This window comes from Sminthopsis crassicaudata, chromosome X (genome assembly GCF_048593235.1).
Source record: "Sminthopsis crassicaudata isolate SCR6 chromosome X, ASM4859323v1, whole genome shotgun sequence".
NCBI lineage: Eukaryota > Metazoa > Chordata > Mammalia > Dasyuromorphia > Dasyuridae > Sminthopsis > Sminthopsis crassicaudata.
In genome coordinates this window covers 24,731,075-24,757,097 of record NC_133623.1, presented here as the reverse complement: position 1 = coordinate 24,757,097, position 26,023 = coordinate 24,731,075, and the positions used below count along the sequence as shown (strand labels likewise).

At 37.2% G+C, this 26,023-nt stretch overlaps 2 protein-coding genes across 3 annotated transcripts in view; one reads left to right on the top strand and one right to left on the bottom strand.

The window, feature by feature from the left end:
• Nucleotides 1-693: 693 nt before the first annotated feature.
• On the bottom strand, nt 694-25,853 carry LOC141548587 (charged multivesicular body protein 1B2). The gene is made up of 8 exons (XM_074277595.1): nt 25,658-25,853; nt 12,204-12,301; nt 7,821-7,967; nt 6,027-6,095; nt 5,825-5,932; nt 3,769-3,812; nt 3,455-3,527; nt 694-2,697 (listed from the first exon to the last, which is right to left on the bottom strand). The coding sequence occupies exons 1-8, from the start codon at nt 25,671-25,673 to the stop codon at nt 2,653-2,655; spliced, it is 600 nt and encodes a 199-aa protein (XP_074133696.1). The 5' UTR covers nt 25,674-25,853; the 3' UTR covers nt 694-2,652.
• TENT5D (terminal nucleotidyltransferase 5D) overlaps nt 22,637-26,023 on the top strand; it is a 75,087-nt gene continuing 71,700 nt past the window's right edge. Inside the window, exon 1 of one of the 2 annotated variants that reach the window (XM_074277594.1) lies at nt 22,637-22,739. The gene's annotated coding sequence lies outside the window, so the exon portion shown is untranslated. Of the gene's footprint in view, nt 22,740-25,391; nt 25,504-26,023 lie in introns of those variants that run through there. The other variant, XM_074277593.1, reaches the window with a different exon arrangement.

Below are 26,023 nucleotides of genomic sequence, written 5' to 3'. Positions count from 1 at the left end.
TGGATGACAATGTACTTGGCCTTCAAAAATTGAGAATCTGGGGTATCAAGATAGGTGAGAGGAGTAAATGTGTTAACTCGGGGGAGCTGTTGGAAGACCTTCAAATGACTACATGAGCCATGTTGAAATAGAACTGAAGTATTTGAAAGATGTTTTAAATTTAGATAAGAGAGGCAAAAAGGATTCATTTGAATTTGTGACCAAGTCAAACATGGCTTTCAAATACTGGGGGAAAAATAGAGAAAGACTGAGATAGGACAGAGTATCAAAACTGAAAATAAATAAGCATTCTTTTTAGCTCATTATTATAGCATAATTCTCTCATGGATTACTTTTTAGCTTAATTTTCCAGTCACTTATCAGATTGGAAACACAACAAACTTAAAGTCCTGTAAAATACATATGTTGTTAAGAGTAAATTCTAAGATTAGAAATGTATTAGACTTACAGCATATTCTTAGCTATCAATATATGAATCTAAAAGGCAAGCTTGGTGGCTATCAGAAACGATTAGTTAAATATTTAATTCTAAATAACTAAAGATTGGCTTTTAAACTCTACAAGTGACTCAGTTATTAAATACCACACCAAAAGAGCATCCCAACATTAAAAAAAAAACAACAAAACAACAACAACAAAAAAAAACCACACACACTTTTTGATGGATAGTTTAAAGATTCAAATAAGAAGTTACCCACAAGTTAACAGATTTTTAATTATAATCTTTTTGTCCAAGTCAAAAGAACAAGTTATATACTTCAATAATGGAAAATAAGGAGAGTTTATACTTCATAGGCATTTCGGTCTGTGATAATTCTCTTCTCTGGCTCCCAAGAATATTTCAATAGAAACAAACACACCAACTACTTTCATACAGAGGGGGAAAAAAAGCATCACTCATTTAACAAAATATAGGCTTGTCCACATGGAGACAGAAACACACTGGTCACATACCAAGAAGCTTGCATACACAGGGTACAATGCTCAACAAACAAGCCAGTTATTTCTCATTGCATTTACTTCATAAATTTTTCATTCAAACACTCACAGTGGAAAATACTCTGTATGAATGGGTAATACTTGGCTAAGAAAGGTCTGGCAAAAGGTTCTTATAATTGCACTTTGAATGCCTTCCTGACTAACAACAGGGAGAATTAGTCCTCAATAAAACTTTATTTGGAAAAAACAAAACAAAAGCCCATCAATGGAATTCTTTTATATGGAAATCTTTCATTAGAGGGATAAGCTCCGCCCCCAACACGTATTCATTCAACTTTCATTTATATACCTGCAACAAGGTATCAGTAACTGACTGGTTTTGCCACCATTTTGTGACTATTAAATTAAAACAACAAAAATACCCGTTAAGATTGTACATTTCAATAAATTAAATCAGCCATTCTAAGAGGCTGAATGGACACCTGGGCAACCAAATTCAGTGAGTAAGTCATCTTCCACTCCTACTCAAAATATCCTCAAACTATATAAACTTCCATTTGACTAGATGAGTGTGTTGCTTGTATGGCCAAACTTAAAATCTCCCGATCCACTTTAGATTCCCAATGAGTAATGAGGTGCAGCTTTAAGACATAATGGACTAACGCATTTAGTTTCAAGGATAGCTGATTTCTTTGTTCTTGAAATTCTTGTTTGAAAAAAAAAATAAAAACAACAGGTTAGAGTTTTCCCCCCAAATAAATCAACAACAGTCCCTGGGAATGTGCATGGTAAGAGTTTCACATAAATTACTATAAAAATATTGGCTAATAAAAATCTGGCAGGCCAATTTCTCAATTTTGTCATTTCATCGAAGAGAGAAATAGGGAAGTCCAAATATGGCTGTGAGTTAACTACCAGATCTTGAAAACAGCAAATGTGAATGAGTCTAAATATTTCCTGCAAATGAAGTAATGTGTCACTTTTTTCCAGGTAATTATAGATGAAGATCATCTCATGAAGATTTTAGAGCACACATGCAATACACACACACACATATACACAGTCAGAATATGATGGGAAAATGCCTATGGTAATATAAGCTTAAACTATGAATACAGACTAAAAACAAGCCAACATGCACACAGTACGGTTCATCCCAAAATGGGGAATGATGTGTATTGGGGTACATAAGCAAATGAGAGAGAGAAAGAGAGAGAGTGAGAGAGAGAGAGATTCCCCTGTCTTATTCCATTTCCACTTAAAAAAAAACAACACAATCACCTCAGTTCTATAGAGATAAAAATGATTTGGGGATTTAAAATGTTTCAACTTAATTCTATACAGGAAATAAAGTATTGTGGTACTGGAATTCTGATTCAACATTTCATGAAGATGTTTCAAACAGAATGAGTTAAACTCTAGTTTCAACATAAGACACTTATAAAAGATATCCTTCACATTTCAACCCATGCTGTTCAGAGTTACAAAGTCCAGTAAGAGTGTTAGCTCCCTCGAACTTCTTATCATATTTATAAAGAACTGTATGCCCAAAGTTATCTTATTCTACCAAGAGTATTTGAACATTCCATATATATCTACACACACATACACACACACACACACACTCTCTCTCTCCAAAGACAATACACACAGATATACACACAGGAGGATTCAGAAGTAAGTGTAGTGAACAGCAGCATCATGTTCTTTGTGTTACACTTGATCACGGAGGCGGGCAAGTCTCTGAGACAGTTCATCCTGGAGAAGGCAAATTTTTAAGTCACTAAGTCTCATGAAGATTCTCATAGGCATAAAATATTCACTGCGAATAACTCACATTTTCAACAATACTTAATCAAACTCGTGTCCAAAATGACTAAAATGTATATGTAAGATCAACACTAAGATTTATACTTTATTCAGTGCTTAGCATAGTGCCCAGCACATAGTATGTGCTTAATAAATGTTGATCGATTGATTAATACTTGATGCTTGTTGAATGATACTTTAAAATGGATCTATTTATCCAGGGGTCCATGGATCCACAAAGGGTTCCTAGAGAATATTCAAGAGGGAGAAAGGGTCTACAAACTTAAGACTGGAAAAAAAATTTACATCTTTAATACAAGTAATTTCCTTTTCTTTTGAAATCATATATATCTAGTTTTATGTACTTAAAAACATTATTCTGAGAAGAGATTCATAGGCTTCACAGTCTGCCCAAGGGAACCACGACACCAAAAAAAGCTAAAACCTCCTGCTTAACAAAACTTTTATAAGGACGAGAGAACTTGTTAACAGACCAGATTTGCAGCTAGTCTATTAGGAAAAAATTTAATCTTGATTTCAAATGTACATGCAAATGAAGTGTGGGTAGCCTTTGGAAAGGAGACAAAGGCCTGCTTTGCTTAACCATCACAATGATGAAAATGAAGTATATACATTTCTACATTTCCTAATGGCCCAAGATATAGCAAGTTTAATTCAAACAAGCTACAATCCAATATTTATTTACCTGTTCTGCTGAAGCAACACTTGTACCAACAGAACCAGTCTGACCCTGTGGGAGTTCCATGTTGAGATCAAGGCTACAATTATTAAAAACAAAAAACAAAAACAAAACCTGGGTTTGTAAGAACATTAAATTATGTCAAACTAAGTAACAATTTAGATGTGGTCTCAAATGCAAAAATAAATATTATATCCTGAATTTTTGCAGTTTGCCACTTTCAGCAAAACAGGAGTCATAGAAATATTCTCTATGGACAGTTTTACCTGACTCTTGATTTAATTTTAATACAATAAAATGGAGTTCTGTCTTATACTTACCCTGCTTCATCTGCCATTTCTTGAAGGAGCATATCTACTTGGTTCTAGAAGAAAAAGAATGCTTTTTCAATAGTATTTCAGGCTATTTCTTTATTCTATCTTAAGGGGGATTGTCATCTATAATTTTCAAAGCAAATCCTTCCACTTAGAAAGCATTGTTTAACTTTTGCCACCAGAGGGAGCTATATCATTTCAGTACATCATTTCCCTTAAGAATAATTTCAGAAATGAAAATGTAACTATACAAGTAACCTTGGCTACATTTTGGCATGTTATTTTAAATAATGACTTAATGTTTTCTGAGTTATATCTTTTACTAAAAATCAGGCCTTTTTTCTGAAAAGAGTTTTTGGAACTCTGCTGCAACTTTACTACAGGAATTTTACTTTAAAATGAAATTAGTGGGATCCATTTTTTTTTTAACCACCAATTGGTTCAAGTATTCCATTAACTTTTAATATATAAAGAATAAAATTTTTAAAAGTGTTAAAACATTTATCAAATATAGAATTTTTAGCAAACAGGTGTTCTTATTAGTTGAATTAATCATAGATTAACCACTTTTTGTATCAAATTTAAGACCATTATAATCTTAAAAGTAGAAGAAAAGGGATCTTAGAGAATATATCTAGTTCAACATCAATAAATAGGTAAGGGAACTGAAGCCCACCAAAATTAAATCACCTGTCCTGGATCACAAAGGAAGAGGGAGAATTAAGATATAGTTAGAAAAAATTTCTAAAAGATAAAATGAATTCATTTTTCTGTCTAGTCGGTTGGACATAATTCAATCTCTCTAGTGATAAGTGATCCTGTGGAATCTTAGGGTCTTCCTTTTTATAAAATGTTAAGAGCTGAAAGGAACCTAATTCATTAGCTAAGGCTAACCTTCCCTGTCTTTTCAAGATGAGGAAAGAGGCCCGGGGAGGAAAAACACAAGACCATATAGTGAGTTAGAGATGAGACTAGAGCTCTTGACTCAATCCAATGCCCTGTACACTACCATGCTGCGCCATTATGAAAATGAGTTGCGATTTTATTAAAAGAATGGAGCTAAGACATAAGGCTGATGGAAATGCATCTATTTTTATTTAAAAAGGAAGCCTCAAAATAAAGCAGAATGCAGAAAAAAAAATAATTCTGACTGAGGGTATCAGGTTTTCCTACTGTATTATTTCAGCATAAGTATTTTTAAAAGGTAATTTTTGTTTAAAAACAAAGAAAAAAATTCTCTATTTGGATATTCTGAATCTCACAACATTTCATTTGTGGTTCACTTAAAAGCAAGTTGGTTTGCAAGATTCTATTTCTTTGATGTACCTGCTTTTTATCCAAACAACTATTCCAGAAACAATCTGAATTTTCTGAACCAGAATCAAGCCTGTAATTGACTATCCATTCATGTCTCGGTTAGTCACCAGAAAAGCATTTATTAAGTGCCAATTATAAATCAGACACAGTGCTAAAGTGCTGGGGATAAAAAACAAAAAAACAAAAACAAAAAAACTTACTTCCTTCAACGAGCTCACAGTCTAAGTGACAAGACAATATCCCAACAACTATGCACAATCAAGTTATATCCAAGGCAAAATGGAAAGAACTGAGAGGAAAGGCACTAAAATTAGGGGGACTGGAAAAAGCTTCTTGTAGAAGTGAGATGTGAGCTGAGCCTTGATAGAAGTCAAGAGGCCAAGATGATGAAGTAGAACATGCCAGGCATGAGGGACAGAGAAAATGCCTAGAGCAGTCTTATGTACAACCAAGAAGCCAGCAGCATTGGATTGCAAAATAAGAGAGAGTAGGCTGAATCAACTGAGGGTCTGAGGTTTGAGAAAACTAAAAAAGTGTGTGTGGGGAGAAAACCAGGGTTATAAAAGGTTTTGTGGAGGATAACCCCTCATTTGCTTGCCTGGGTGACTTGGAATGGAGTGAAGAAGGGAAGGTTTGGGGTCTAGAAAGTAATAGTTAAAAGGGTAATTGTGTTCAAAAGGACAAAATGAGTATCCTTGAAGGCCCAATTTTGGAGCTGACTTCCTAACATGTTCACCCTGCTTACTTGTGGAGTTGTTAGTGTTGTAGTACTGCTCATAGTATCTTCCATTTGTTGTGTTTGAACATCTAATGTTTCAAACTGGTGCTCAAATTTGTCCATTAAGGCAGATATCTATAAACAGAGAGATACAAAAAAGAATTACAACCAAGAGAAAAATACATGAACTAGAAATATAATTAAAATATTAAAGGACTAAATTCTTTACCTTCTCAAGGTTCATGCTTCTCAATGTAGCATCCATAGACTTAACTACACCTGCCATTGATTTAGTTACCTATTAGGAGAATAAGAAACAAAGAGCTAACCAATCCACAGTATAATGAGTCATCCAATTTCTGTAAATATTCTACTAATGAGTTGGGTTACACAGAATTTTACCTCATTTTAAATGGACAGATTGGGGACTTTGCATTTTATCTCAGAAATAAGAGGCAACTATTGAAGATTTTTACATGAGGGAGAGATTTATGTTTTGGGAATAAGAATTAGAAAAGGGAGACAGACTAAGGAGACCAGTTAAAGAGGCTATACTGCAATAGTCCACACACTAGTAGTGATGAGAACCTTATTTAGGTTTAGGTCCATCTCACTAGAGAGAAAAGGATGGATTTGAGAGATATTGAGCAGTGACGTCAAATTCAAAAAGAAATAGAGGTCACTAAATCATTCATAAAAATTCTTGCAGGCTGCATATTCAATTAGAAAACCACTTATTAACATTATGTATATATTTTATTTTGTTAAATATTTCCCAATTACATTTCAATCTGATTTGGTTTCCTAGGGGCTACACAACTAATACCTCTTCTCAACATCACATTCAATCTCATGATATGAATTTTTCAAAACCTTTATTATTGGAACCCTGAACATCATATACCACTACCAGTTCCTTCTCACGCCCTACTTTATTCCTTTTGTCATCAAATTTGTCTGTAGTACATTCTGGTCCCTTACCCCAATGATCCCATGGAATGGTATTTTTGGTTGCCTTGAACACATAATGAAATCATTTTCTTTGCCTCTCCAAGGACAGGCTATGAGCCATCCTCTCATTTAGCTGCAATTTCCTTATCTTTTCTGGCTCCATTTATAGCAAGAATGTCAAGACTGATATGACTCAGTTCCTGCAGTGTTAGTTCAAATGAATTGGAGAAGGTGTTTTGTTGTTAAGGTTTTTGTTTTTGTTGGTTTTTTTTTTTTTTTGGGGGGGGGAAGGAGGAGAGAAAGAAGGAGGGGAACAGACCAGGCTTGTAACTTCATCAATGTGGGGAAACTTAAAACTTCATAGGGGCCCTGAGATCTTAAACAGCTTGCCCAATGTCACATAGCCAGTCTATTAGAGACAAGACTTAAACAGAGGTGTCTCTTCCTCCAAAGCTGGCTCTATTCACTGTGACTTGCTATTCTCTGCTTCCATCTCAGAGTATTATTATTTCAATACACGGTATCCCAAAAGCTTAAGTGTCTTTTAAGCCTCCTTTTTTTAAGTGACTGAGTACACACACACACTTTTGTAACAACCTACAGGTCTAATAACCCTATGATTCTTAGTACTCCTTTCTTATTGAGAACTCCGTTCTGCCATTTTGTTGCCATCTCTGCACAAGATGTCATTTCCTACTCTTTTTATGAGTTGCCATGGCAAAAGAATTCATCACAGTGGTCAGCTTGTCTCTCTATACTAGCTAAACTAGTCCTTGCAATGCAGTATATTGCCAGAAATACCAGTGAAATATAAGCAATAACAAATATGAAATAGTGTTCTAAGAGTACCCCTTAATTTCCAATTTTCTTTCTTTCCACTCATTTTGAGGAAGGAAAATTTCAAGGTTATAATGATATAATGCTGGATATTCTCAAAGTAATAGATTAGGGTTACAGTGTGAAAATAAAGAAGGCAGGGCTAAAAAAAAAATGGGGATTTTTTGCATCTCCAAACTAACAGCTGTGGTAGGAACTGTGCAGAGTGCCATCACTCAGATAGCATGTTTCTTACCTTGCCCATTGTCACAGCTGTCTGAACTCTAGCTGCTACAGCATCTACTCGAGCACTCATTCTCAAGAAATTAATTGCTTGGTTTTTCTGTCGGATTGCATTTTCTGCATGTATTCGTGCAACTTCTGTATTGCCCTTCTGAATGGCCTGTTTGAAAATGAAAAAAAGGTAACCACAGGAAAATTGAGACACATATAACAAACCGTAGGTTAAGAAGAGAGATTGTAACTGTTGTTTGGTCATTTTTCAGACATGTCCAAGTCTTTGTGATCCCATTTAGGATTTTCTCACCAGTTCATTTTACAGAGGGGGAAACTGAGATAAACAGGGCTAAGTGACTTGCCTGGGGACACACAGCTGGTGTGGGACTGGGACTACATTTAAACTTGAGCCTGACTCCAGGTTTGAAGCTGTATCCACTAACCACTTACTTGTCCATGAAGAGAGAACAATTATCCAAAATCTATATTTTAAAATGAGGTGGTTTTTTTTTGTTGTTTGTTTTTTAAGATTAGCTACCTTTGACTAATATTGTTAGAGTGTAAGAGAAAAAGAGCACTGGACTTGAAAGTCAGGAGACTTGGTGTCATGTCTCAACATTTCTAGTATGACCAGGGACGGTGTCACCTAATCGTAATGAGTAAGACTTAATTTCCCTTAACTGTAATACAGAGGAAATACTTTTCATACATAGACCGCCACAGGATTGTTGTGAAGAAAGCACTTTGGGAATATTAAAGCATTTGAGAAATCATCATCCTAAACTTGCTGTCTTTGTGCTTTAAGCTCTACCTAAAGTGGCCTATATACTTACCTAAAATGATAAAGAAAAAAAGACTTTAAAAATCCCTAACTACCAGGAAGGCTCTCACCTCCTCCTGATTGTATCAGTGTGTGCTCAGTCAGCTCTGGATATTAGTGAGTTCCCAAGTGGAGGAAGGCCCAAGGAAGTAGGGAAGGTTTTAGCAGCAGGAGCTGCTCCAACAGCCTCAGACTCCCTGAGGTTGGAGTCAGAAAGCTGTGGCTCTTATTTCACAATCCTATCAGGGAAGATAGCATGCTGAGAGCAACCAGAGAATCCCGGAAAGAACCAGCAGGAGGTCTTAGATACAGCAAGAAGAGACCACAGAATGCTAAATTGCCATTTTGGACAAACCAAGAAAGTAATCACATAATCTCATATTTGTAAGGGACCAAAGTATGAGGAAAAGAACAAAGGACCCAGAAAATCTAGCTTTAAATCCCACTTCTGATACCTACTACCTACTACTTGGCAAGTTTCCCAAATGTAAAACAAGTGGGTCAAATTTAAGACCCTTTCCAGACTGAACCCTATCAGCCTAAGATCTATGCTAACCAAAATCTGAACAGGAAGCCCCTCTACAACATACAAGGAGTCACCCATTCTCTGCTTGGAAAGACCCCTAGTGAAAAAGCCCCAGGATTTCCAGAGCCCAGTCATTACACTTCAGGATGGTTCCAATGGTTAGGAATTTTTTCCTGACTTCAGGCCTAAAGTAGCTTCTTTGTGACTTGTGCTTGCCCTCTAAAGCCAAACAGAACAAGGCAAATCCCTTTTTCCAATGATAGCCTTTCAATTATGAGAATACAGCTGCCATGTTCCCACTCGTTTTCCTCTTCTCCAAACTAAATGCCCCATTTCTACAAGTGATCCACATATGACATCATCTCAAGGCTCTTCATTATCCTCCTTATTTATTTTTGTTTGGCCCTCTCCAGATCATCAACATCGTGAAAACGTGTCCAGAACTGATCACCACACTCTAGATGTGGTCTGAAGAAAGGGCAGTTTCCTAGTTCTATGCACTATACCTCTCTCAATGCTGCCTCAGATTTCATTAACTTTTTTTAATCTGCCAAATTGATTATATATATATATATATATATATATATATATATATATAGTAGTGAAACATGCTAAAGGTAAAGAACAGAAGAAATTGGAGATTGAGTAGGAAGAGGTAAGACAACAACAATAAAGCACTCTAGACATTCACCTAGGTCTCAGAGTGAATACACTATCCTAGAGGGGAATTTAATTTTATACAAAGACAAGAGACTACACTTCATTGTCCTACTGTCACCAGAAGTGGTATAGCATAATAAAAATTTCCTAGCTCTTTTTAATTAAACACCAGTGTAAGCCTTTAGTTTCAACCATTCAATTAAACGTACATTCTCTCTCACACACATACTGGTAGGCCTCATTAAAAAGACTTTTACATGTTTATCCTCTGATCAAAAGATAAACTTGTTTCTTGTTTTGTCTGAAAAAAGAAAACCCTAACTCAACAATGAGACATGGAAAATTTGCTTCAAATTCACCATTCTACAGTTTTCCTTTTCTAAATTTAATTCTCCTACCATCATCCCAGTTAAGAAGATAGTCCAACAGAGTCAGAGTGGCTCATCCTCCAACTAAGCTGTGTATAATTTTTTAATATCACCTAAACAAACAACTGAGCACAGCCTAACACTGGATTAGTCATGGGCACTGCCAAAATGGTAATATCTAGTGCTCTCGTTTTGAAGAGTTACAACGTAATAACTTGTAAAGAATGCCAAGAAAAGCCAAGGCCAGATAGATAAGGTATGTTGTTTTCAACTGCAATCAAATGTATTAACTGAGGCATTTAAGAAATGGAGAAGGCCAAGGAGGAAATAGATACTTATATAAAATACATGCCTATGTCTTTCAAAAGAGGTATTAACCTTAGCATTGACAGAATTTTATAATAGCAAGAGTCCTTCATCAACAGAAGTAGTCAAAGAAAAGGAATATTTTTAAAAAGTCATTTGTTTTTATATCATATTCATGTTCAAATATACACCTCCCTAATTCCTCTACACCTGGGGGGCGGGGAGGGGAAGAAGAGAGGGAGGAAGGGAGAGAGGGAAGAAGGAAAAACTAACTAATGTATAATGACAATATATGCAATGTTCCACACCTATAGTCATCCCCATCCTCCCCACCTCTTTCTAGGAGAGACAGCACATGTTTTCATCTTTTCTTTGGAGCCAAATAGGATCATTGTAATTTCCCAGCATTTCATTTCTTTCTTCTTGTTGCTGTTCTTTCCACTTACCATAATATGGTCCTCATATCATTATTTTCCTGGTTCTGCTTATCTCACTTTGTATTGCTTCACAGAAGTCTTCCCATTCTTTATAGTCAGTGTTTCTTATGGCACAGTAATAATCCATTCATTCATATACTATAATTTGTTTAGTCATCTCCCAACTGATCAGCATCTACTTAAGTTTCCTGTTTTTGCTATTTTTAAAAGTGCTGCTACAAAATTTTTAATTTTTCTATTTTTTTCTTTTTCTGATACTCCTTCTTTAGGGTATATGCCAACTCATGGGATCTCTTGGCCAATAATGGCTATCTTTAGCCACTTTCTTAGTTTTATAATTCTTTCCAGAATTGCCAAACCACTTTACAACTCCACTAGAGGTGTACTCATCCATTTATCTCTTCATGGCTCACACCTTAACTACTATCATCTTTTATCATCTTGGTCAAGCTGTTGGGTGTTCAGTAAAAACTTGAATTTTTAACCCACATTTTTATTATTATGAATACTTTTCAAAACAATGGAAAATAATGATTTCAAGAAAACATGCAATACACATCACAAATTGTAAGAGAAATGAAAATTTAACCACCAAAGTTCACCTCGCAATATTGAAACTGGCAGAATCAAACAACAACAACAAAAAAACCCTACAGGAATAATCAATGCTGGAATGTCTAACAATAGACAAGCATGCTGATAATCTGTTGAAATAGCAAAGTATTCTGTTTGGTTTTCATTTGGAATTATCAAAGAAAATGGCTAACAAAGACATTTGTAGGAACATTCTGTAAAATAAAAAAAAATGGAAATAAAGTGGGTGTTCATGACTGTGGAAATAGCTAAAAAAGACCAACAAATTATGGTATAATGTAGTTACAGTATCATAAGAGATAAGGAATATGAAGAATTCAGAAATACGTGGGCAGAGTTGCATGAACTGATAATTTAGAACAAAGAAAGCACAACCAAGAAAGAGTGACTACAAAAACTCAAATCACTTAAAAGGAGCCAAAAGAACTCCCAAATCACCACCAATTGTAAAGATTCCAAAGAGGCATGATGTCACATGGGGCCTCCTTTATAGCAGAGGTTAAAATACCACATTCATTGTCATATGTAGTCTGTAGAGTACCTATTTTTTGCTTAATTGTTTTTCTTTGTCACAATCTAGACGGAGGGAAGGAGGGAGATAATTGATGAAAAGACAGAAAACATCAATAAAATATCCACTGTGTCATAATTCAAGTGAGCTATATATGAAAAGTTTAAAAATTACACTCACCTTTTTAATCTTGGTCTTTTCAGCTTTCTCCTCTTTATCACATTTTTTGGCATTCCTATTAAGCTCTTTTGCAGCAAATTTCAGGTTAAATAGGTGCTCTAAAACATATACATTAAGGCTTCTAACAAAGGCATCGTTCCCACCAGGCCCACCATGCAAAGGAGGAAAATGAGAAAAAAAGGAAATTTCCTGGTCCCTCCCCTGAACTGTATACACATATGTTACCAAGTACAAGCTCAGAGAAATCACTTCAAAGATCTATGGATGTGATGGCGTTGGCATTTAAAATGTACCAATAACATACAGTAGATACGTTAGTGTGGTGTTTAAAACATAGTACAAAATAAAAAGCAGGGAAAAAAGGTCACATTTCTTAGTTTTAATTCCAGAATAGGAAAGATTTTGTTTTTGAAAAGAAATAAAATTTTTTTCTTCCTCTTCACACTCAAAAGATAGGCCATATATTTTTGATTATCCAAGAGAGAACAAACTTATCTTCCAGAAAAGATTATAAACTTCCTATTGGGTATTTTCAATTCAGCTCTCCCCAGGAGTAAACAATGCATTTTTGGAAGATAAATTATTAACTATTTCAAGATAAAAAGACAAGTATGTTTATAAAAGTTACCTCAGTTTGTTAGAGCACAGCTTTCTTGAGATTTTTGGTTAAATGCTCATAATAACTGAGTGGCCTTCCACTTTATAACTCGTGATAAAACTTCAGTCAAATTAATATATAGCAATAATCCATAGGAATTTGATTGTCTTTTTTAAAAAAGATTTTTATTTTCACAACATATGCCAAAAAAAATTCAGTTTTTAACATTCATCTTTGCAAAACCCAGTGTTCCAAACTTTTTTTTTTCTCTTTCCCTCATCCCTCCCCCTAGACAGCAATATATACTAAACATGTGCAATTCTTCTATACCTATTTTCCAGATATATAGAAATATAGAGAAAAAAATGAGAAAGAAAACAAAACTCAAGCAAACAATGATTAAAAAAGTGAAAATACTATGTTGTGATCCATACTCAGTCCCTAATCCTCTCTCTAGGTGCAAACGGTTCTATCATAAGACCACTGGAATTAGCCTGATTGATCAAGTCTTTACAAATCACTTAATTCAATTGACATTTATTAAGCAGCTACCATAGAAGGCATTGCACCAGGTCCCGAGAATTCAAAGTTAAAACAGAAACACAGCACCAGACGGGATCTTTGAGGGCATCTGGTCTAAGATATACTTAAACAAAAAAACCTTCTATGGGTATAGGTACACTACCATCCTCAACAACTTCAGAACTTTCACAGTCCTTATGCAAATCTTAGAGGGCAGCTACATCCACTTTTGTGCATTTTGTTGTTGTGAGTTGCCCATTCATCTTGGGTCAATTCCCCCAAGTGAATTTGAGAATACTAGATCCCAGATTATCTTATTCCTGAATTTGTTTGTAGAGATGTCAACCTGCAGGACCTGGAGCCAGAAAGACCCGAGATCAAATTTGGCCTGTTACATGCTAGCTGTGAAACCTAGGATATGCCAATTAATCTGTCTCAGCTTTCTCATCTGTAAAATGGGGATAACAGGAGTATTACCTCCAAAGGTTCTTGTGAGAATCAAATGAGATATTTGCAAAATTTGTGATTAGCACAGTAAATGATACATAGTAGGTATTTAACAGATACCAGTTTCCTTCCTTTCTTCCTACCCCAATCCCTACAATCTAGAGTGCCCAACTTTCCTCACCTCTATCATAAGTTCTGAGATGGAAATGTTACTTTTCTTCCTTCCCAGCTCAGCAGCAACCTTCAATAGTTATTCTAGTGACTTGAAGAATGCAAGGCAAGCCAAACCAAACCATTGGCTACTCTTCATTTGGCATAGAGATTGCCCCAGAGGTCTAGATAGTTCAACCCATCATCACCATTTCATGCCCTTGTGCCAGGCACATGATTTATTTTCTGAACTTCTCACTCATCTCTTCTTTCAGTCTAGGCATTCTATATCGTATGTGTCAAATTTCAACTGGATGTACCAGAACTGGATGAAAATGTAACTGGGAAATGTTCCACAAAATCAATAAAAATACAATACAACCTAGACATTGTTAGTTTGCAGTGTTCCAAGTCAATATTCTCCATAGGAATCTGTTTCTATATGAGTATGACACCAGTGCTCTACAGTATATGGCGAATAAGCATATCTAAATGTTCTTCCCTGCAAGTTTCTAAATTTTCTCTCCTGCTTAGGGCTACTATGATTTTCTCTCTTACCATTCACCTGTTGCTCTCAAGTGTGTCCTTCCAGAACAAGATTTGAGGTAGGGGTTCCACTTGTATCAAATCTTGGCGACACCCATAAGATAAAATTTTCTTCTTACTATTAGAACATCTAGGGTCACCTTACAGATGAGAGACCCTGGGAAATAAAGAGTTTAAGGGACTTGTCCAAGATAGTCAAGAGCAGAGATGAGATGGAAAACAGATCTTTGGACTTCTCTGTCAATGCTTTTTTTACTCACTGTTTTGGAATTTTTTTTTTTTTTTGGTACTATGAAAAGTAGACCTCACATTAACACCTTGTCCTAGCTACCAAAAACATCTGAATATATATATGAGAACATTAACAAGTGGCATCAAGTTTCCATTTAAATACTTGTAATAAATTTCTTTTAAAATACTCTATAATCATCATTTAACAACTATTGTACAAATATTGTCACTGACCATTTTACACCATAGCCCCAAGCCAACGCCTCATTACAACACAGAGGTGACCCCTTTGCTCTGATGGCAAAAGTAACAGAATGAATCTCTCAAGAGCCAAATCTTGGAATTTTTAAGCCTTAGTCAATGATTTCAACTGCAATCCATTTCATATATTAGAGAAACAATCAAATCAAAGCCATAATGCATTTCAACCTATTATGAGATTTTTCTTCTCATTCTATCTTTCCCCACTGATCTTTTTTCTAATTTTTTGCCAAGATATACTTAAGAATGGGAATGCCCTCTGCTACGATAAGTAAGATCTGGAATTCTTTCCTTCTTAAATTCCTCAAGCCTTTCATTCAGTCCCAAGATTTGCATAAACCTGCTGAACAGGCATCCAACAACATCCAATCTGGGCTTGTCCAATCTGTTACTATCTTGAAATCCTTCCTTCAAAAGGCATTGAGCTATTTGATTTTTTTTTCCCCAAAAGAACTGAAAGTTGTACATAATTGGAGAAAGTAATAGCAAAGCAAATATAGTTTTTTAATTGAGTACCTACATGCAAGGTATTATATAAGTGGTTTCCTTCACTTGGACTATACCACATTAGGTATTTATATGAAGAAAGCCGATTATTAATTAATAGACTGTGCTGAAAAAGTCAAGGGGGCCTACCTGCACAAAGTGCTCAAAAGTGAAAAGTAAGCCAATTCTTCAGTGTTTGTTTTTCAACAGTAGCCCTAGAATCAGATAATCCATTTATTAGCATAATCAGATTATTGCTAAGGTCCTGCCAGCAGGAGGGGAATCATTTTCTCTTTTGAGTGTTGGGGTTTTAACAAGTATTTTAATACTTTATGCTCTTGAACAGACTTAGGAATTACAGTTTCAAGGATCATAATGAGTTTGGTTTGCAAAGGAATTGACCTTGGTTGGCAGCAAAAACATTCTAACTATTCAAAGTACTTTACAGAATGTAACAATGATTAGCAAAATACGGTACCATGGGAATATCGATTAAATCAAATGCAGCTGCTCCAGGCAACCATATTCTATCATTAGAGTACTTCTTTCTCCTTCATGAAGATAAACAATCCGGGCAATCCCAAAGCCAGAACAAACATCACTTTAAGAAAGAAAAAATAGTCTAGCTGACTCTCACCATTTAAGAAGGGTAATGCTAAATTTATTTAGCCTAGATTTTAAGAATAGGCATCTTGGATAAAAAACATTTAGGCAAATAGGAAAATCATGCCCCTTTCCAAAAGCTCTGGGTCAATTCAAAGGGGTACAAGCAACATCGAAACACATTACAGTGTAACGCTGAGCCTTCAAGAAGGGTTTTTTCCACTAGATTCTCTTGGTCTACTAAAGACAGTTGTTTACTAAAGCAAGGTTTTCATTAGCAAAGGAGAGACAGTTACACTAAATCATTCTGAAGTGTGGTAAAAGCAGCACAATTTTCCTTGAATAAAAAACTAGCCTAAGAGTTAAAAACTTACAACTAAAATGTCCAAAGTACATAGAATGAAGAACTAGATAAAAGACACAGGGTTGGTTAACTAGCCCCATTTGGTAGCTGTGAATTATTGCTATTTTTAGTAGCTGAAAAGTTTCTTTGTCTTATTTTTTGTTTTTGTTATGACATAGTAAGTACTTCTGTGAAGGAAGCTGATTTCAATAGTGTCAGTCATTAGGGAATCCAACACCGTGTGTGTATATAAAGTACCCAAGTGTAAAAAGCTAGCTTCCAGTCAGATAGGATCCTTTTGTTTCTGTTTGCAGGCATAAGATTGATCTCCGAAAAACATTAGCATTGTAGCTTCTGGGCTATGCAGATAACCTTCTATATACAGACTAGTGATGTGTTCCCCACCCACCCACCCACCCTCCTTGGCTGTAGAGGGAAATTCTATTTATTGAAAGTCATTTTTCTACTGATTCATTGGCTTTCTACTACTGTAACACCTCATTTATCTCTTATCCCCAGGGAATGAGGTCTTCCACAGAAATGAATTTTCCAGATAACTGAAGCATATCCTTTAAAAGTATCATTTTAAAAAGCCATTTAAATCAAAATCTTTCATGAATATATTACACTTCCCAGATTCCTTAAAACAAGGTGCTCTGAACAAAATCTGACTTTTCCTTGATGACCCTGAGTTCTTATGACCACCATCATTTAATACACTGTGCTGTGCTACAGTAATTTTTTTGTCTCTTCCTGTTAGCTGTCCCCATGCTTGCCTTGGTCACTCCTGATGACAACGGGAGTCTGAGAAATCAAATAAGTAAGGTTGTTAGAATTGTGTATAAAGTGAAAGTCAATAAGCTCCAAATGTTAGCCTCAGGTATTCTCTGACAATACAAGGACAGCCTCGTTCTCAGCCAAGTGCTTCTTCTGATAGAGAATACAGAATTGATAAACTGAGTCCCTGGAACTATGCACTCAATTGATAAATATTTCCTAAGCACCTATGATGTGCCAGGTTCTGTGTTGAGCATTGCTAGAGATACAAAAGGAGTCCAAAAGATAGTCACTGCCCTCATGGAATTTACATTCTAACGGGAGAGATAACACGAAAACAAACATATACAAAGCAAGCTATATATAAGGTACATAGGAAATAATTAATAGAGGTTTGACACTGGAATTAAGAGGGGTTGGGGAAAGCTACCTGTAGAACAGAGATGGGGAACATATGGCTGTATAAAAGGCCTTGGAAATCATTTGGTCTAGCCCTGCCAAGGCAATTGAAGAGGATATTGAGTGAAAGCTAGGTAGGACAAGCTCCCACTGCTTAAGTTTTTAAATTGATTATTTTGTTTGGTCTGCAAATGATGTTATAAATATATTGAAATGGCCCTTAGCAAAGGAAAAAAAATGTTCTCTGCAAGCAATTTGTATTTGCTCCCAGGGGCAACGGGGAGCCACTGGAGTTTACTGAGTAGTGTCATGACACGATGAGACCTGTGCTTTAGGAAAATCATTTAGTGGTTGGATGGAAGATGGACTGGAATGGGGAGAGACTTGAGGCAGATGACCCACCAACAGGCTATTGTAATAATGAAGGTATAAGGTAATGAGGGCCTTCATCAGAGGGGTGGCAGAGTCAGGAGAGAAGAGGGTTGCAAAGGTGAAACTGAGGAGCCTTGGCAACAGCTTGGAATGGGGGAAGGGGAAAGGGAACAGGAGATGAAACAGTAAGGAGTCCAGAATGATTTCCTGGATTGAGTATGAAGAACTGAGAGAATGGTATTGCCTTCTACAGTAATAGTGAAGGTATGTGGGGGGAGAATTTAAGGGACACTGTGTTGTGTTTTGGACATACTGAGTTTGAGATATCTATTTAAGGTGTCTGAAAGGCAATGAGAGATGAGAGACTGGGAAAGGAGAGAGATTTGAGAATCATCAACATAGAAATGGTAATTAATTAATAGGCACTGATGAGATCACCAAATGAAGTAGAACAATGGAAAAAGAAAAGAGGGCCCAGAACACAATCTAGAGAGATACCTATAGTTAAGAGGCCATGGCCTGGAAGAAGATCCAACAAAGGAAGATAGAGGAGTGGTCACATGGGTAGGACAACCAGGAAAGAGTGAAACCTAGAAAGAGAATATCAAAGGACATAGTGATCAACTATGTCAAAGATTGCAGAGAGGATTGAAAAAAGAGCACTATATTGGGCAACTAAGTTCATTAGTAACTTTGGAGAATAGTTTTGATAGAATAAGGTGATGAGTCAAATTGTAAGGATTTAAGAAAAGAGTGAAAATGGAGGCAACTAATTGTAAAGAAACTTTGAGAAGTTTAGCTTTTAGGACAGGAAAATTTAGTATGCAGGATTGCCTAGCAGCAGTAAGGGCCCAGTTAAAGTTATGTAACATACATTTGTAGTGGCCTGGGTCAGAATGGTCTTGGGAAGGCCAAAAGCTTGGAATGGCAAGACAAAAATTGCTTCTTTCTCTCAACTGGGTTGAAATCGTTTAAGGGCAGATGCCCTGTCTTGCTTTGTTCACTGATGTGAGTACACAGAATTACAGGGGATGCTTATCAATAAGGCTATTTATCTTAACCTCTTATAAGTGCTTTAAAGGGATCAATCTTTTGCAGTTAACCCATTTCTAAAGTGTAATAAAGTCCTGCTGATGAAGAAGTCTTTTAAGTGAAAGAGTCAACCTGATTTTTGAAGTGGAATTTTGTCATACTGATTACGCTGCTAGAAATCTCATTCTCACTTCCCCATTTCTGAATTAGGATGTATATTATCAAGTAAAAAGGAAATTATAGGTAACAAATAAGTTAAGAATTATCATCTTTGTGGTCTTCAGTGCCACAAGTAGGCCTAAGAAATGCTGAATGTCACTGATAGGTCAAAGGAAAGGAAGTAGAAGAAAAAGGAATAGGAAATAGAATGAGGTTCAGGAAAAAAATCAATATGGTGGGAAATGTTACAATGCTTCTAACAATTCTCTCAATAAAACTTATACCTACTAATTTCCATAAAGGTTGTGCATACATGAGTAAAGAAAAGAGATTTTCTTTACTTTCTTTTTCCTTTTATTTCCTGAATCTGTCTCCTTGTGGGGGTGTGGAGATAAACTAGAAATTTAGAGAGGAAAGGATAAGGAGAGCTGAAGAGTCATTACTGAACAGAAGAACCACTATATCAAATTTAGGTCAATTATTCTCACTTTTCAGACTCAAATTTTAACTTTCATAACGAATTACTGAAAAAATGCTCTGCAAAAGGTACCAAATAATGTACTACACACACACTTACTTAAATAAGGAATATTTATATTCCTTACCAATCCACTTAATATTTCTTATACAATCTGATATCCCACGAGCAAGGCCATGTATTGATATTATTGCCCCAAACTATTTATTTGTATTTATAGAATATATGTAGAATATATAGAGAATATAAAGAATATAAATATTCTATTTATCTTTTCCTAAAAGTCTCAGATATTCTGACATTCTCTTGGTCGTATAGCTATGTGATTTCAAATGACAAGCTATCATTACATATACTGTTATTTTCAGCATACTGTATAGTCAATGTTATCTTAGATTGCAATAACATTCTCTCTTGGCTCTCTGGATAACTATAAAATGAACCAATGATGCTACTCTAGTTCTTATCAGATATTTCTTCTTCCTTCAACCAATCAACAAATACTTAAACATTTCTCCTTTGTCAGGTCTTTCCAACTTGCTGGGCATTTAGTCACTACCACTCATCTAGGGCTTAGCATATGCCTTCTTCTATTGTCTCTCTACAAAAGTAGGTATACCGCCTCCTCAGTTGGATTTTTAAAGCTTTTCAGCATCAGCATCAAACTCAAAATGAAAGGGATCCCTAGAAAACCATAAATTCCCAATATTTATGTTGCATTATATTTTCTTTAAATTTTGTTAAACATTTCCCAGTGACATTTTAACTTGCTTTGGTGAAGACCAGCTTAATTTGAAACTTGTTTTATAGCAAGAAGGGTCCTCACTCATACCTCCTCTTCTCTACAACACTTGGCATATAACACACGTTCTCCATATTTGATGCTAAAAATTAGCTCTCTCATGAGGAGAGCGCCAAGGGACTCCGCTCTAGTTACCCTCCTAGATTGCAAACCTAAAGTTGACAAACCTGGAACAACAATATGGTATCAAAACAGTTTGTACAAATCCTACTTTTCAGCAACACCATATTTGCTCTAATCTCTTATTAGTGTAAGAACATTCTAGAAGAAAAACCAAAAGGCTAAAAAAGCCAGTAAGTACTTTTTTACACAATTTCCTTCCAACTCCTTTCAACAGACAGTATACAGTAAGGTTAAAATCCAACTGAAGCAAATATTACAAAAAATAATCCTACTTATCAAAGTTATTTTTATACCACAATGGATCATGCTTTTTAACACTGCTCTAGATTTGGTTACATATTTTCTAAAAAATTAATTCCTGTACAATGTGTGCTTTCTCTGGTTCATGTCTATGAAATTTATTTGGATGGACTGAGACTAAGACTGAAATACAAAAATCAGAGACCTTTCTCCCACGTATTTGTGTAAACACTTAAGAGGTAGAAAGGCAGTTAAGAGTGTTAAGCTGTGACTCAAGAAGACCTAAGTTCAAATTCTACTTCTGATCCTAGCCAGCTATATGATCTTGGGTTTGCATTTTGGACTGAAAAACATTAAAGAAATAATAGATAGATAACATCTGTATAATGATCAATATGTGCCAGGCACTGTTAAGCACTTCACAATTATGACATCACATCAATTCTAGAAGTTAGGCGCTATTATTCATTTTACAGATGAAGAAACTGAGGCAAACAGAGATTAAGTGACTTTCCCAGCATCACAAAGCTAACTGGTCCAGAGGGCAGTTTTGAACTTAGGTCTTCCAGACTCTAGGCTTAGTGCTCTATCCACTTTGCCACTGAATTGTCCCTTTTAAAAATCTGAATCTATGTCAACCTACATGAACACAGAGAAGGATGGACTATAAATCTGAATTTTCATAATACATTTTTCAAATGTATGTTAAACTTAATGATTAGCAGGTGGCACAGTACACAGTGGTGGGCCGAAGTCAAGAAGAGCTGAGGTCAAATTCAGCCTCATACACTCAATAGCTGTAGGACACTGAGCAAGCGATTCATAACAGGTCTCAGTTTCTTCTGTAAAATTTGGAGAACAGCACCTACCTCCCTGGGTTGGAGGGATGATTAAAAGGGATAATATCTGTAATGGGGTTAGAAAACTGCCTGGCACATAGTAAATGCAATATAAATGTTTGTTATTAAATTGAATGCAATAGTAACAAAACTGTCCTGCTTTCCTGCCTGTCTCCTGTTTTCTTCATCTGTAAAATAGGACAATAACAGTACCTTACAGGGTTGTTGTAAAGATCAAAGAAGATATTTGTAAATGGCTCAGGACAGTGCCTGACAAATAGCAAAGTGCTATAGAAATATTTATTCTCTTCTTCTGAACTTCCTTCTACCCTTCTGTATTTAAAAAAAAATCTGTGATGCTCTTCTCCTTTTCTTCTATTATACCACTATTGCAATCTACCTACTTTCTCCAACCCTTCCTAAAAAGCTATCCCTTGCAACTAATAAGTAGAGTCAAGGAAACAAAGCTCATTTTGGCCAGATCTTTATGAACGTGTCTTTTTCTGCAGTTTTTTCAGTATTTTGTCAAGAGGTATGAAGCACAATTCATCATCAGTATTCCAAGGCCAAGGTCTCTGCATTGATGACAGTTTCTGAGTTTTATGAAGCTATTTCATTTGTATTATTTTGGTGATTGTCTCAATTCTTCATCTGGTTTTACTCACTTCTGTATAAATCAATTTGTATTTATCAGTAAGCACTTGATCTTTGGTTGTCTCGGGCAATTATTATAATACTTAACATTTATATAGCACTTTATAGAGACATATTTTCTCACTTGATCCTCACAATAATTCTTATTTACAGATGAGGAAAGTAAGGCTCTGAGAGATTGAATGATTTGATTAGGGGCACACAGCTCCATCAGAGGAAAGAACTGTACAGTTCTTGAACTTCAAGTCCAGTTCTTTCTGCACTCCTATACCACCTTTTAGTTAACTCCCAGGGACTTATCTGATAAATCACAGATGGGTTTTGATCTGCTTGACAGAACAAATTCCCCACACTGAGAGTTCCCCACATTGACAAAATCACAGCTCCTTCCTGTCTGATACACACTATTTATATAGAAGGGCTGAAGAAATATCTTCTAACTCAGAGCAAGAACAGGGACGCACTGGAGATCTGGTAAGTAAAAATTGTACTACAGGCCATCATTTCTTTCCCTTTCAATCATGCTAACAATAACAGCTTCAGTAGATGTTAACTTACATGCTTACTAACTCAGAGTAGTAGGTATTTCTTAATCACTTTTGCCTGCTTTTGTGACAATATCAGTGACAAGAGAGTTTGAACAGATAGATCTGCTTTATGATAACCCACTTTTCCAAAACCTTTCAGGAAAATACTGTGTGGCACTGAATGGGAGCTAACAGGTTGCTGATAGAATTGTCTCTGCTATTTAAATTGGAAAAGATAAGAGAATTCTTCATAGGTCAACTGTTCAACCCAGGCGCAAAATTACCCTTTTAACTCTTCTCAAATTCTACCTCTAACTTATTAATCACCTTTATCTCCAAAGCCCCACAATTTACTAAAATCACTTGCCAAAATCAAAGAAAGCAAGCCAGATTTGGGTTAGGAATGGATAAAGATAGGTGAGTGGCTTATATGTATGAATTTTTTGGACCTAATAGGTTCACAGCATTATTTTCATTTTTTAATTCCTTTTATTGTCTTCAAATTCCACCTCTAAATTATTAATAATCAGCTTCATTCCCAAAGCCCCATGAATTCCTAAAATCACTTGCCAAAACCAAAGACACAAAGCCATGTTTGTGTAAGGAAAGGGATTGAATTAGAAGGCTTACATGTATGTTTTGTTTTTTGCATCTAATGGGTTCATAGAATTATTTTCATTTTAAAATTCCTTTTAGAGGAAGCCCCTACAAATCTAGCAATGTACTTCAGAATATCAAGATGATTTCTGACCTATACTTTTTGGCCCTATCACAAAGGTTCAATGTCCTGACACAATTGTCTTAGTGGGTAGAGAGATGGTTTTGGAATCAGGAAGACCTGGGTATAAGTCACAGAAAAGGTGCCAATTTCAAGGGATTAAGAGACATTTCCAGGAGTTTGAGATCTATGAAATCAATGTTCTGGACAAAGAAGCAAACCCCCCCAAAATGCCCTAAACAAAATGGCTGATAAACGAATCTTGGAAGTACATTTAATCTTACAAGACACATTCTTTGCATGTTGGAAATGCAGTAGATTATAAATATAACTTAAAAAAAATCTTAGTTCAAGTTAACCATTTATGAAAGATAGGTCTGAGTCATGTGTTTTTTCCATACGAACCAATTAAAGGGCTCAGATTCGACAGAAAATAACCCAAGGGAAATAATCATTGCCAGATGGTCTGAATCAAGTCAGACTTTCATCCTATTCACCTTAGACACAAAGGAAAGTTAACAAGCCATTTTATATTCAACTCCTGACAACAGCACTATTAAATTTGAGAGTATTGAGAAACTATATTTTGGGGGGGATGGGAGGAGGGAGTTCCCCCAAAAGGAAACCAAAACAGGTGCCTGGCCTGGGAGCAGCAAAACAATGCTAAAATAATCATCTGCATTAACCTAGTGAGGAAAAGCACAGATTCAGTCATAGCTTCCCCAAATTGGATGGAAAAGGGATATCAAATATTACCACCCTTTTCAGTGCCAGAAGAACTTTTAAAAACAAAAGTTCCAGAACTTGAAAGTACACTTTTGGTCAGGGAATAATCAACCCTGAACATAACAGGACTTTTCCCTTGCAGTTTCTCACTTAAAGCAAAGGCTTGGTTTGACCTGGGCCAGTGCCTTGAGTCTGACTGGGGATTCCACCTTTCCTGAACGATTACGCTCAGGTCAAAGTCACTAATAATGAGGATAAATGCTGCAGGAAGAATCTAAGAAACTATTTTTCACCACCTACACTAGGAGATGTTGCCTGGTTTCCCTAGAGGGGTAACAAACCAAGCTAGTGTGCTATGTCACCAGTTCACCTTGTGAAAATCACTAATTTTAGGGGGGCAAAAAGTCAACTTTTTCCAACTTATTTTCTCGTGCAGTTTAGTTAAGGCCACAGGGTCTCTCTTTGATCAAGTGCCAAGAGAGAGTTGAAACCAAAGTATCCCTTTAAGGAATTATCCCAAAGTACGAAGCGTATTCAGGAAGGGTTGCCAGTGACATACTTGACTTTATTGGCCATAGCCTCAATAGGACCCGGGAGGAAAGTTCAGAAAAAATATCTCTTTTGCATCTGCATTTTATTTTATGTTCCCCCCCCCCGGGGGGGGGGGTTCACGGAAGTAGAACCAATGAATTGTGACCCTCGAAGGAACTCCAAGTCCAAGTTGCTTCATGTATTTTTTTTAAAACAACAACAAACTAAGCTCTTGCCGGGGCCGGCTGCACGCCGTGTATTTGGGGGGGTGGGCGGCTGGGCCGAACACTCTTGGCTTTACTGCCAACCGCAAACAAGGAAGGGGGGCCATGGGGGGAGGTAGGCCAGTTCCCGAGATACTGATCAGCCGGCCCAGCGTTCCCAAAGCACATCCCAGCCTCTAGTCCTTGGAAGTTTCCCACTCTCCTCCCCCCACCCCCCCAATCACTTGATAAACGAGCGGACACGCTGGGGCCAGTTGGATCAGAGCCCGGAGTCGGAGCTTAGGGGGTGAGGGGACTGGGGGGAGGGGGAGAGGCCGGGACTTTTCCTGAGCCGGTGCGTGCGTCCTGCGACTCGAAAGCTTCTCAGTTCGAGTTCGCTCTCCGTCCGCCCTTACCTGCCTACCTAGCTACCTGCGCCGGGGCACAGAGGAAGGCAGAGACGGCGGCTCCCGGAGAAGGCACCCAGCAGGCGCCGGCGCCGACCCAGGAGGGGCCGCGGTCGCAGACTCCTAGTCAGTGCTGTCCTCTCCTCGGGCCCCCTCCCGCCCCCCCCCCCACCTCCTGGCAGCCCCGCCCTACCACACCCAGCTCAGCTTCCTAGGCCGCGGCTGCAGAGCCTTCTCCCTCCCCCACCCCCACCCCCGGTCGGCCCAAGGCAAAGGATACTTTCCATGTTCGACATGGTCCTGCCGCTTCTCCCAGGGGTGGGGTGGTGGTGGGAGGCTATGGGGCACAGGAGCTACGCGGGCTGTAGGCTGCAAATCACCGGAGCTATCGCGCTTCCACTAGCACCGAGCCGACTGCGCCTCCCGTTTGTTTGGGGAACCCACTTCCGGCTTTGCAGCCGCGCGGGGTGGCGGGTGGAGGCGTCAGGCGCCTGAGGGGCGGGGCCCAAGCGCTCTAACCGTTCCAAGCCTTCCAAGCGTCCCAACCGCCAGCTGGGCCGCTCCGGGAGCTACCGATAGGGGCGCTTGGAGAACCCTCTAGGTATACACAAAGGGACCAGTAGGGGGCGCCCGCGTGCCTCTCCCT

Coding starts and splice junctions, on each gene's coding strand:
- LOC141548587 (XM_074277595.1), bottom strand. Junction 6,096..7,820: donor CAGCTGTGACAATGGGCAAG/GTAAGAAACATG, acceptor TTCTCCTAATAG/GTAACTAAATCAATGGCAGG. Junction 3,528..3,768: donor GAAATGGCAGATGAAGCAGG/GTAAGTATAAGA, acceptor TAATAATTGTAG/CCTTGATCTCAACATGGAAC.